The sequence below is a fragment of the Pygocentrus nattereri genome, chromosome 25 (genome assembly GCF_015220715.1).
Source record: "Pygocentrus nattereri isolate fPygNat1 chromosome 25, fPygNat1.pri, whole genome shotgun sequence".
Classification (NCBI taxonomy): Eukaryota; Metazoa; Chordata; class Actinopteri; order Characiformes; family Serrasalmidae; genus Pygocentrus; species Pygocentrus nattereri.
Window position 1 is genome coordinate 497,501 of NC_051235.1, and position 13,704 is coordinate 511,204.

The following is a 13,704-nucleotide window of genomic DNA, read 5'->3' on the forward strand; positions in this document are numbered from 1 at the left end:
GTTACGACTGCTCTGACTATCTGCTCTGCTCTGTTACGACTACTCTGACTATCTGTTCTGCTCTAACTGTTACGACTGCTCTGACTATCTGCTCTGCTCTAACTGTTACGACTGCTCTGACTATCTGCTCTGACTGCTGTTACGACTGCTCTGACTGTTACGACTGCTCTGACTGTTTCTGCTCTGACTATCTGCTCTGACTGCTGTTACGACTGCTCTGACTGTATCTGCTCTGCTCTGACTGTTCTAACTGTTACGACTGCTCTGACTATCTGCTCTGTCTGCTCTAACTGTTACGACTGCTCTGACTATCTGCTCTGACTGCTGTTACGACTGCTCTGACTACTCTAACTGTTACGACTGCTCTGACTATCTGCTGTGCTCTTACTGCTCTGACTGCTCTAAATGTTACGACTGCTCTGACTATCTGCTGTGCTCTTACTGCTCTGACTGCTCTAACTGTTACGACTGCTCTGACTATCTGCTCTGCTCTAACTGTTACGACTGCTCTGACTCTCTGCTGTGCTCTGACTGCTCTAACTGTTACGACTGCTCTGACTATCTGCTCTGCTCCGTTACGACTACTCTGACTATCTGTTCTGTTACGACTGCTCTGACTACTCTAACTGTTACGACTGCTCTGACTATCTGCTCTGCTCTAACTGTTACGACTGCTCTGACTATCTGCTGTGCTCTTACTGCTCTGACTGCTCTAACTGTTACGACTGCTCTGACTATCTGCTCTGCTCTAACTGTTACGACTGCTCTGACTCTCTGCTGTGCTCTTACTGCTCTGACTGCTCTAACTGTTACGACTGCTCTGACTATCTGCTCTGCTCTGTTACGACTACTCTGACTATCTGTTCTGCTCTAACTGTTACGACTGCTCTGACTACTCTAACTGTTACGACTGCTCTGACTATCTGCTCTGCTCTAACTGTTACGACTGCTCTGACTATCTGCTGTGCTCTTACTGCTCTGACTGCTCTAACTGTTACGACTGCTCTGACTATCTGCTCTGCTCTAACTGTTACGACTGCTCTGACTCTCTGCTGTGCTCTTACTGCTCTGACTGCTCTAACTGTTACGACTGCTCTGACTATCTGCTCTGCTCTGTTACGACTACTCTGACTATCTGTTCTGCTCTAACTGTTACGACTGCTCTGACTATCTGCTCTAACTGTTACGACTGCTCTGACTATCTGCTCTGCTCTAACTGTTACGACTGCTCTGACTATCTGCTCTGCTCTAACTGTTACGACTGCTCTGACTATCTGCTCTGCTCTAACTGTTACGACTGCTCTGACTATCTGCTCTGCTCTAACTGTTACGACTGCTCTGACTATCTGCTCTGCTCTAACTGTTACGACTGCTCTGACTATCTGTTCTGCTCTAACTGTTACGACTGCTCTGACTATCTGCTCTGCTCTAACTGTTACGACTGCTCTGACTATCTGCTCTGCTCTAACTGTTACGACTGCTCTGACTATCTGCTCTGCTCTAACTGTTACGACTGCTCTGACTATCTGCTCTGCTCTAACTGTTACGTCTGCTCTGACTATCTGCTCTGCTCTAACTGTTATGTCTGCTCTGCTCTAACTGTTACGACTGCTCTGACTATCTGCTCTGCTCTAACTGTTATGTCTGCTCTGCTCTAACTGTTACGACTGCTCTGACTATCTGCTCTGTCTGCTCTAACTGTTACGACTGCTCTGACTATCTGCTCTGCTCTGACTGCTCTAACTGTTACGACTGCTCTGACTATCTGCTCTGACTGCTCTGTTACGACTGCTCTGACTACTCTAACTGTTACGACTGCTCTATCTGCTCTGCTCTGACTGCTCTAACTGTTACGACTGCTCTGACTATCTGCTCTGCTCTTACTGCTCTGACTGCTCTGTTACGACTGCTCTGACTACTCTAACTGTTACGACTGCTCTGACTATCTGCTCTGCTCTAACTGTTACGACTGCTCTGACTATCTGCTGTGCTCTTACTGCTCTGACTGCTCTAACTGTTACGACTGCTCTGACTATCTGCTCTGCTCTAACTGTTACGACTGCTCTGACTCTCTGCTGTGCTCTTACTGCTCTGACTGCTCTAACTGTTACGACTGCTCTGACTATCTGCTCTGCTCTGTTACGACTACTCTGACTATCTGTTCTGCTCTAACTGTTACGACTGCTCTGACTATCTGCTCTGCTCTGTTACGACTACTCTGACTATCTGTTCTGCTCTAACTGTTACGACTGCTCTGACTATCTGCTCTGCTCTAACTGTTACGACTGCTCTGACTATCTGCTCTGCTCTAACTGTTACGTCTGCTCTGACTATCTGCTCTGCTCTAACTGTTACGTCTGCTCTGCTCTAACTGTTACGACTGCTCTGACTATCTGCTCTGTCTGCTCTAACTGTTACGACTGCTCTGACTATCTGCTCTGCTCTGACTGCTCTAACTGTTACGACTGCTCTGACTATCTGCTCTGACTGCTCTGTTACGACTGCTCTGACTACTCTAACTGTTACGACTGCTCTATCTGCTCTGCTCTGACTGCTCTAACTGTTACGACTGCTCTGACTATCTGCTCTGCTCTTACTGCTCTGACTGCTCTGTTACGACTGCTCTGACTACTCTAACTGTTACGACTGCTCTGACTATCTGCTCTGCTCTGACTGCTCTAACTGTTACGACTGCTCTGACTATCTGCTCTGCTCTTACTGCTCTGACTGCTCTAACTTTTACGACTGCTCTGACTGTACCTGCTCTGCTCTGACTGCTCTAACTGTTATGACTGCTCTGACTGTATCTGCTCTGACTGCTCTAACTGTTACGACTGCTCTGACTATCTGCTCTGCTCTGACTGCTCTGTTACAGCTGCTCTGACTGTATCTGCTCTGCTCTGACTGCTCTAACTGTTACGACTGCTCTAACTGTTACGACTGCTCTGACTCTCTGCTCTGTCTGCTCTAACTGTTACGACTGCTCTAACTGTTACGACTGCTCTGACTATCTGCTCTGTCTGCACTAACTGTTACGAGTGCTCTGACTATCTGCTCTGTCTGCTCTAACTGTTACGAGTGCTCTGACTATCTGCTCTGTCTGCTCTAACTGTTACGACTGCTCTGACTATCTGCTCTAACTGTTACGACTGCTCTGACTATCTGTTCTGCTCTGACTGTTACGACTGCTCTGACTATCTGCTCTGTCTGCTCTAACTGTTACGACTGCTCTGACTATCTGCTCTGCTCTGACTGTTACGACTGCTCTGACTATCTGCTCTGCTCTAATTGTTACAACTGCTCTGACTATCTGCTCTGCTCTAACTGTTACGACTGCTCTGACTATCTGCTCTAACTGTTACGACTGCTCTGACTATCTGTTCTGCTCTAACTGTTACGTCTGCTCTGACTGCTCTAATTGTTACGACTGCTCTGACTATCTGCTCTGTCTGCTCTAACTGTTACGACTGCTCTGACTATCTGCTCTGCTCTGTTACGACTACTCTGACTATCTGTTCTGCTCTAACTGTTACGACTGCTCTGACTATCTGCTCTGCTCTAACTGTTACGACTGCTCTGACTATCTGCTCTGACTGCTGTTACGACTGCTCTGACTGTTACGACTGCTCTGACTGTTTCTGCTCTGACTATCTGCTCTGACTGCTGTTACGACTGCTCTGACTGTATCTGCTCTGCTCTGACTGTTCTAACTGTTACGACTGCTCTGACTATCTGCTCTGCTCTGTCTGCTCTAACTGTTACGACTGCTCTGACTATCTGCTCTGCTCTGACTGCTCTAACTGTTACGACTGCTCTGACTATCTGCTCTGACTGCTCTGTTACGACTGCTCTGACTACTCTAACTGTTACGACTGCTCTGACTATCTGCTCTGCTCTGACTGCTCTAACTGTTACGACTGCTCTGACTATCTGCTCTGCTCTAACTGTTACGACTGCTCTGACTATCTGCTCTGACTGCTGTTACGACTGCTCTGACTACTCTAACTGTTACGACTGCTCTGACTATCTGCTGTGCTCTTACTGCTCTGACTGCTCTAACTGTTACGACTGCTCTGACTATCTGCTCTGACTGCTCTGTTACGACTGCTCTGACTACTCTAACTGTTACGACTGCTCTATCTGCTCTGCTCTGACTGCTCTAACTGTTACGACTGCTCTGACTATCTGCTCTGCTCTTACTGCTCTGACTGCTCTGTTACGACTGCTCTGACTACTCTAACTGTTACGACTGCTCTGACTATCTGCTCTGCTCTGACTGCTCTAACTGTTACGACTGCTCTGACTATCTGCTCTGCTCTTACTGCTCTGACTGCTCTAACTGTTATGACTGCTCTGACTGTATCTGCTCTGACTGCTCTAACTGTTACGACTGCTCTGACTATCTGCTCTGCTCTGACTGCTCTGTTACAGCTGCTCTGACTGTATCTGCTCTGCTCTGACTGCTCTAACTGTTACGACTGCTCTAACTGTTACGACTGCTCTGACTCTCTGCTCTGTCTGCTCTAACTGTTACGACTGCTCTAACTGTTACGACTGCTCTGACTATCTGCTCTGTCTGCACTAACTGTTACGAGTGCTCTGACTATCTGCTCTGTCTGCTCTAACTGTTACGAGTGCTCTGACTATCTGCTCTGTCTGCTCTAACTGTTACGACTGCTCTGACTATCTGCTCTAACTGTTACGACTGCTCTGACTATCTGTTCTGCTCTGACTGTTACGACTGCTCTGACTATCTGCTCTGTCTGCTCTAACTGTTACGACTGCTCTGACTATCTGCTCTGCTCTGACTGTTACGACTGCTCTGACTATCTGCTCTGCTCTAATTGTTACAACTGCTCTGACTATCTGCTCTGCTCTAACTGTTACGACTGCTCTGACTATCTGCTCTAACTGTTACGACTGCTCTGACTATCTGTTCTGCTCTAACTGTTACGTCTGCTCTGACTGCTCTAATTGTTACGACTGCTCTGACTATCTGCTCTGTCTGCTCTAACTGTTACGACTGCTCTGACTATCTGCTCTGCTCTGTTACGACTACTCTGACTATCTGTTCTGCTCTAACTGTTACGACTGCTCTGACTATCTGCTCTGCTCTAACTGTTACGACTGCTCTGACTATCTGCTCTGACTGCTGTTACGACTGCTCTGACTGTTACGACTGCTCTGACTGTTTCTGCTCTGACTATCTGCTCTGACTGCTGTTACGACTGCTCTGACTGTATCTGCTCTGCTCTGACTGTTCTAACTGTTACGACTGCTCTGACTATCTGCTCTGCTCTGACTGTTCTAACTGTTACGACTGCTCTGACTATCTGCTCTGCTCTGTCTGCTCTAACTGTTACGACTGCTCTGACTATCTGCTCTGCTCTGACTGCTCTAACTGTTACGACTGCTCTGACTATCTGCTCTGACTGCTCTGTTACGACTGCTCTGACTACTCTAACTGTTACGACTGCTCTGACTATCTGCTCTGCTCTGACTGCTCTAACTGTTACGACTGCTCTGACTATCTGCTCTGCTCTAACTGTTACGACTGCTCTGACTCTCTGCTCTGACTGCTGTTACGACTGCTCTGACTACTCTAACTGTTACGACTGCTCTGACTATCTGCTGTGCTCTTACTGCTCTGACTGCTCTAACTGTTACGACTGCTCTGACTATCTGCTCTGCTCTAACTGTTACGACTGCTCTGACTCTCTGCTGTGCTCTTACTGCTCTGACTGCTCTAACTGTTACGACTGCTCTGACTATCTGCTCTGCTCCGTTACGACTACTCTGACTATCTGTTCTGTTACGACTGCTCTGACTACTCTAACTGTTACGACTGCTCTGACTATCTGCTCTGCTCTAACTGTTACGACTGCTCTGACTATCTGCTGTGCTCTTACTGCTCTGACTGCTCTAACTGTTACGACTGCTCTGACTATCTGCTCTGCTCTAACTGTTACGACTGCTCTGACTCTCTGCTGTGCTCTTACTGCTCTGACTGCTCTAACTGTTACGACTGCTCTGACTATCTGCTCTGCTCTGTTACGACTACTCTGACTATCTGTTCTGCTCTAACTGTTACGACTGCTCTGACTACTCTAACTGTTACGACTGCTCTGACTATCTGCTCTGCTCTAACTGTTACGACTGCTCTGACTATCTGCTGTGCTCTTACTGCTCTGACTGCTCTAACTGTTACGACTGCTCTGACTATCTGCTCTGCTCTAACTGTTACGACTGCTCTGACTCTCTGCTGTGCTCTTACTGCTCTGACTGCTCTAACTGTTACGACTGCTCTGACTATCTGCTCTGCTCTGTTACGACTACTCTGACTATCTGTTCTGCTCTAACTGTTACGACTGCTCTGACTATCTGCTCTAACTGTTACGACTGCTCTGACTATCTGCTCTGCTCTAACTGTTACGACTGCTCTGACTATCTGCTCTGCTCTAACTGTTACGACTGCTCTGACTATCTGCTGTGCTCTTACTGCTCTGACTACTCTAACTGTTACGACTGCTCTATCTGCTCTGCTCTGACTGCTCTAACTGTTACGACTGCTCTGACTATCTGCTCTGCTCTTACTGCTCTGACTGCTCTGTTACGACTGCTCTGACTACTCTAACTGTTACGACTGCTCTGACTATCTGCTCTGCTCTGACTGCTCTAACTGTTACGACTGCTCTGACTATCTGCTCTGCTCTTACTGCTCTGACTGCTCTAACTGTTACGACTGCTCTGACTGTATCTGCTCTGCTCTGACTGCTCTAACTGTTACGACTGCTCTGACTGCTGTGTGCTCTAACTGTTACGACTGCTCTGACTGTATCTGCTCTGCTCTGACCGCTCTGACTACTCTAACTGTTACGACTACTCTGACTATCTGCTCTGCTCTGACTGCTCTGTTACGACTGCTCTGACTGTATCTGCTCTGCTCTGACTGCTCTAACTGTTACGACTGCTCTGACTGTATCTGCTCTGAATGCTCTGACTGCTCTAACTGTTACGGCTGCTCTGACTATCTGCTCTGCTCTTACTGCTCTGACTGCTCTGTTACGGCTGCTCTGACTGTATCTGCTCTGACTGCTCTAACTGTTACGACTGCTCTGACTATCTGCTCTGACTGCTCTAACTGTTACGACTGCTCTGACTGCTCTGTTACGACTGCTCTGACTACTCTAACTGTTACGACTGCTCTGACTGTATCTGCTCTGCTCTTACTGCTCTGATTGCTCTAACTGTTACGACTGCTCTGACTATCTGCTCTGCTCTGACTGTTACGACTGCTCTATCTGCTCTGCTCTAACTGTTACGACTGCTCTGACTATCTGCTCTGACTGCTCTAACTGTTACGGCTGCTCTGACTATCTGCTCTGACGGCTCTAACTGTTACGACTGCTCTAACTGTTACGACTGCTCTTACTGCTCTGACGGTTACGACTGCTCTGACTGTATCTGCTCTGCTCTAACTGTTACGACTGCTCTGACTATCTGCTCTGCTCTAACTGTTACGACTGCTCTGACTATCTGCTGTGCTCTTACTGCTCTGACTGCTCTAACTGTTACGACTGCTCTGACTGCTCTAACTGCTCTGACTGTATCTGCTCTGCTCTGACTGCTCTGTCTGCTCTAACTGTTACGACTGCTCTGACTGTGTCTGCTCTGCTCCGACTGCTCTGTCTGCTCTAACTGTTACGACTGCTCTGACTGTATCTGCTCTGACTGCTCTGTCTGCTCTAACTGTTACGACTGCTCTGACTGCTCTGTCTGCTCTAACTGTTACGACTGCTCTGACTGTATCTGCTCTGTCTGCTCTAACTGTTACGACTGCTCTGACTGTATCTGCTCTGACTGCTCTGTCTGCTCTAACTGTTATGACTGCTCTGACTGTGTCTGCTCTGCTCCGACTGCTCTGTCTGCTCTAACTGTTACGACTGCTCTGACTGTGTCTGCTCTGCTCCGACTGCTCTGTCTGCTCTAACTGTTACGACTGCTCTGACTGTGTCTGCTCTGACTGCTCTGTCTGCTCTAACTGTTACGACTGCTCTGACTGTATCTGCTCTGACTGCTCTGTCTGCTCTAACTGTTACGACTGCTCTGACTGTATCTGCTCTGACTGCTCTGTCTGCTCTAACTGTTACGACTGCTCTGACTGCTCTGTCTGCTCTAACTGTTACGACTGCTCTGACTGCTCTGTCTGCTCTAACTGTTACGGCTGCTCTGACTATCTGCTCTGAATGCTCTGACTGCTCTAACTGTTACGGCTGCTCTAACTGTTACGACTGCTCTGACTGTATCTGCTCTGAATGCTCTGTCTGCTCTAACTGTTACGACTGCTCTGACTGTATCTGCTCTGAATGCTCTGTCTGCTCTAACTGTTACGACTGCTCTGACTATCTGCTCTGACTGCTCTGCTTTGACTGCTCTGACCTCTCTCTAGGCTCTGACCGCTCTGTCTGTCCCACTGAGACTCAGTGATGTGAGCTGATCAGGTGCCCTGAGAGCAGATAAACTCAGTGCAGGACAGGAAACGCTGACTTACGACGAGTAACGTGTTATTTGATCATTCAGACACGACATTCGACTCTGTTTGCAGAAGCTGTTCTCCACTCTGGAGGTGTTGGGGGCATCAGAGATGAGTCTGGGAGCCAATCAGTGGAAGGAGAACATGACCCGTCTACAGTGGAACCCCAGTGACGGTACACACACCAGACCACATCGTTTACATATTCAAACCTCAGCCTGAGTGAATAACAAATCCAAGACTCCGCCCACAAATATTATCTTTCACAGCTATTGACTCCGTTCTACAGGTTCTCATTAGGCTGAATGAAATAAACCGAGTCTGTTCTACAGTTTCTCGTTAGACTGAATGAACGACCGGCTCTAAATGTAGGTATTGTGATATAAACCGAGTCCGTTCTACAGTTTCTCGTTAGGCTGAATGAACAACCGACTCTAAATGTAGGTATTGTGATTATAAACCGAGTCCGTTCTACAGTTTCTCGTTAGGCTGAATGAATAACCGACTCTAAATGTAGGTATTGTGATTATAAACCGAGTCCGTTCTACAGTTTCTCGTTAGGCTGAATGAATAACCGACTCTAAATGTAGGTATTGTGATTATAAACCGAGTCCGTTCTACAGTTTCTCGTTAGGCTGAATGAATAACCGACTCTAAATGTAGGTATTGTGATTATTAACCGAGTCCGTTCTACAGTTTCTCGTTAGGCTGAATGAATAACCGACTCTAAATGTAGGTATTGTGATTATAAACCGAGTCCGTTCTACAGTTTCTCGTTAGGCTGAATGAATAACCGACTCTAAATGTAGGTATTGTGATTATAAACCGAGTCCGTTCTACAGTTTCTCGTTAGGCTGAATGAATAACCGACTCTATATGTAGGTATTGTGATTATAAACCGAGTCCGTTCTACAGTTTCTCGTTAGGCTGAATGAACAACCGACTCTATATGTAGGTATTGTGATTATAAACCGAGTCCGTTCTACAGTTTCTCGTTAGGCTGAATGAACAACCGACTCTAAATGTAGGTATTGTGATTATAAACCGAGTCCGTTCTACAGTTTCTCGTTAGGCTGAATGAACAACCGACTCTAAATGTAGGTATTGTGATTATAAACCGAGTCCGTTCTACAGTTTCTCGTTAGGCTGAATGAATAACCGACTCTAAATGTAGGTATTGTGATTATAAACCGAGTCCGTTCTACAGTTTCTCGTTAGGCTGAATGAATAACCGACTCTAAATGTAGGTATTGTGATTATAAACCGAGTCCGTTCTACAGTTTCTCGTTAGGCTGAATGAATAACCGACTCTAAATGTAGGTATTGTGATTATAAACCGAGTCCGTTCTACAGTTTCTCGTTAGGCTGAATGAATAACCGACTCTAAATGTAGGTATTGTGATTATAAACCGAGTCCGTTCTACAGTTTCTCGTTAGGCTGAATGAATAACCGATGACTCTAAATGTAGGTATTGTGATTATAAACCGAGTCCGTTCTACAGTTTCTCGTTAGGCTGAATGAATAACCGACTCTATATGTAGGTATTGTGATTATAAACCGAGTCCGTTCTACAGTTTCTCGTTAGGCTGAATGAATAACCGACTCTAAATGTAGGTATTGTGATTATAAACCGAGGCCGTTCTACAGTTTCTCGTTAGGCTGAATGAATAACCGACTCTAAATGTAGGTATTGTGATTATAAACCGAGGCCGTTCTACAGTTTCTCGTTAGGCTGAATGAATAACCGACTCTAAATGTAGGTATTGTGATTATAAACCGAGGCCGTTCTACAGTTTCTCGTTAGGCTGAATGAATAACCGACTCTAAATGTAGGTATTGTGATTATAAACCGAGGCCGTTCTACAGTTTCTCGTTAGGCTGAATGAATAACCGACTCTAAATGTAGGTATTGTGATTATAAACCGAGGCCGTTCTACAGTTTCTCGTTAGGCTGAATGAATAACCGATGACTCTAAATGTAGGTATTGTGATTATAAACCGAGGCCGTTCTACAGTTTCTCGTTAGGCTGAATGAATAACCGATGACTCTAAATGTAGGTATTGTGATTATAAACCGAGGCCGTTCTACAGTTTCTCGTTAGGCTGAATGAATAACCGATGACTCTAAATGTAGGTATTGTGATTGTAAACCGAGGCCGTTCTACAGTTTCTCGTTAGGCTGAATGAATAACCGATGACTCTAAATGTAGGTATTGTGATTGTAAACCGAGGCCGTTCTACAGTTTCTCGTTAGGCTGAATGAATAACCGATGACTCTAAATGTAGGTATTGTGATTGTAAACCGAGGCCGTTCTACAGTTTCTCGTTAGGCTGAATGAATAACCGATGACTCTAAATGTAGGTATTGTGATTGTAAACCGAGGCCGTTCTACAGTTTCTCGTTAGGCTGAATGAATAACCGATGACTCTAAATGTAGGTATTGTGATTGTAAACCGAGGCCGTTCTACAGTTTCTCGTTAGGCTGAATGAATAACCGATGACTCTAAATGTAGGTATTGTGATTGTAAACCGAGGCCGTTCTACAGTTTCTCGTTAGGCTGAATGAATAACCGATGACTCTAAATGTAGGTATTGTGATTGTAAACCGAGGCCGTTCTACAGTTTCTCGTTAGGCTGAATGAATAACCGATGACTCTAAATGTAGGTATTGTGATTGTAAACCGAGGCCGTTCTACAGTTTCTCGTTAGGCTGAATGAATAACCGATGACTCTAAATGTAGGTATTGTGATTGTAAACCGAGGCCGTTCTACAGTTTCTCGTTAGGCTGAATGAATAACCGATGACTCTAAATGTAGGTATTGTGATTGTAAACCGAGGCCGTTCTACAGTTTCTCGTTAGGCTGAATGAATAACCGATGACTCTAAATGTAGGTATTGTGATTGTAAACCGAGGCCGTTCTACAGTTTCTCGTTAGGCTGAATGAATAACCGATGACTCTAAATGTAGGTATTGTGATTGTAAACCGAGGCCGTTCTACAGTTTCTCGTTAGGCTGAATGAATAACCGATGACTCTAAATGTAGGTATTGTGATTGTAAACCGAGGCCGTTCTACAGTTTCTCGTTAGGCTGAATGAATAACCGATGACTCTAAATGTAGGTATTGTGATTGTAAACCGAGGCCGTTCTACAGTTTCTCGTTAGGCTGAATGAATAACCGATGACTCTAAATGTAGGTATTGTGATTGTAAACCGAGGCCGTTCTACAGTTTCTCGTTAGGCTGAATGAATAACCGATGACTCTAAATGTAGGTATTGTGATTGTAAACCGAGGCCGTTCTACAGTTTCTCGTTAGGCTGAATGAATAACCGATGACTCTAAATGTAGGTATTGTGATTGTAAACCGAGGCCGTTCTACAGTTTCTCGTTAGGCTGAATGAATAACCGATGACTCTAAATGTAGGTATTGTGATTGTAAACCGAGGCCGTTCTACAGTTTCTCGTTAGGCTGAATGAATAACCGATGACTCTAAATGTAGGTATTGTGATTGTAAACAGAGGCCGTTCTACAGTTTCTCGTTAGGCTGAATGAATAACCGATGACTCTAAATGTAGGTATTGTGATTGTAAACCGAGGCCGTTCTACAGTTTCTCGTTAGGCTGAATGAATAACCGATGACTCTAAATGTAGGTATTGTGATTGTAAACCGAGGCCGTTCTACAGTTTCTCGTTAGGCTGAATGAATAACCGATGACTCTAAATGTAGGTATTGTGATTGTAAACCGAGGCCGTTCTACAGTTTCTCGTTAGGCTGAATGAATAACCGATGACTCTAAATGTAGGTATTGTGATTGTAAACCGAGGCCGTTCTACAGTTTCTCGTTAGGCTGAATGAATAACCGATGACTCTAAATGTAGGTATTGTGATTGTAAACCGAGTCCGTTCTACAGTTTCTCGTTAGGCTGAATGAATAACCGATGACTCTAAATGTAGGTATTGTGATTGTAAACCGAGTCCGTTCTACAGTTTCTCGTTAGGCTGAATGAATTTTTTTTCCTCTAGGTGAGGGTGTGGAGCCCCTGTGGGTGGGGCTAGGAGACCCTTCCCCCTGGGAGATCATTCTGAACCCGATGGAGATCCGTACGTTCCTGCTCAGGGTGCGTCAGAGATAGCCCAGGACAGCCACAGCAGCCAATGAGTGTGCAGTGCAGAATCCAGAAGCTGTACGGCGCGACTAATGAAACGAGCTGTTTCTATTCACAGTGGAGGCCTGCAGTCTCCCTGAAAACGAATTGCCTATAATTACTGATTTGTAATGAAACGTCTGCTCTGCTTTCTCTTGCACTCCTCTGGGGACGTGTGGTCATTCTGTAGTTGGTGTTGGTGACGTTAGGATCAGGACGAGTTCTGGGTCTGATTTGTCTGCCTGTGTTGGAAAATTGTTTTGCTTCGTTTTTCCATCAGTGATTTGATTTATGACATCATTAAATACTCAATACCATAGTTATTGCTATATTCATGCGCATATGACGGCGCAATTTGAACAGTGTTGGTTTCATAGTCTTGGATTCAACATAGATTAAACGGCCCATATCATAAGAACACATTTATTTTCTCTTTTTTAAATTGGAGTTTGGTGTAGTGAGTAAACGGGTAGAGTACAGACCCGGCACCTCCCACACACGGGCACTAAACTGCAAAACCGGCTTCAGTTTATGATGCCATAAAAACACATGCCCATTAACCTTCAGCAGCTACAGCGGAATTCCAGACTTTTCTAGAAATGTTTGAGCACAGTTTGATAAAAAATGGTTTATTGTACAGTAATTTACAGACTCGGACGTCTTTACAGTGGTGGTGATGGGAACCAGGCGTTGCCATGTCTACAACACAGATACAGACACTTTATTTACCATCCAGAACCACCAGAGAACCTACACCAGTCTTCTGAGCTCATGTGGACTGTTGATGTGTTAACGGTTTGTTTATTGTCCACTCCACTTAGCGCCTGGGGGTCTTTTCGTCAACACTGTGCCTCGACTCACGAGTGCTCTTCCACACTGGGGGAGTTTGTGCAATATTCCAGAGTGACAGATTTTTAAATTCTTGCCTTTTATTGATTTGTGTATTGATCAACCTGGGTTTATAAACGAGCAGCTAAATAAATATTTTATTCAGAACTGCTTCGGTTCTTTATTAGAGGCC

The 13,704-nt window shown here is 45.4% G+C and overlaps 1 protein-coding gene across 1 annotated transcript in view; it reads left to right on the plus strand.

The window, feature by feature from the left end:
- Window positions 1–13,679, plus strand: part of man2b1 (mannosidase, alpha, class 2B, member 1) — a 49,151-nt gene extending 35,472 nt beyond the window's left edge. Inside the window, exons 22-23 of the mRNA XM_037534438.1 lie at window positions 8,606–8,708; window positions 12,562–13,679. Of these exons, the coding sequence (XP_037390335.1) occupies window positions 8,606–8,708; window positions 12,562–12,671 (213 nt within the window). The 3' untranslated portion in view covers window positions 12,672–13,679. The remainder of the gene's footprint in view (window positions 1–8,605; window positions 8,709–12,561) is intronic.
- Window positions 13,680–13,704: the final 25 nt, after the last annotated feature.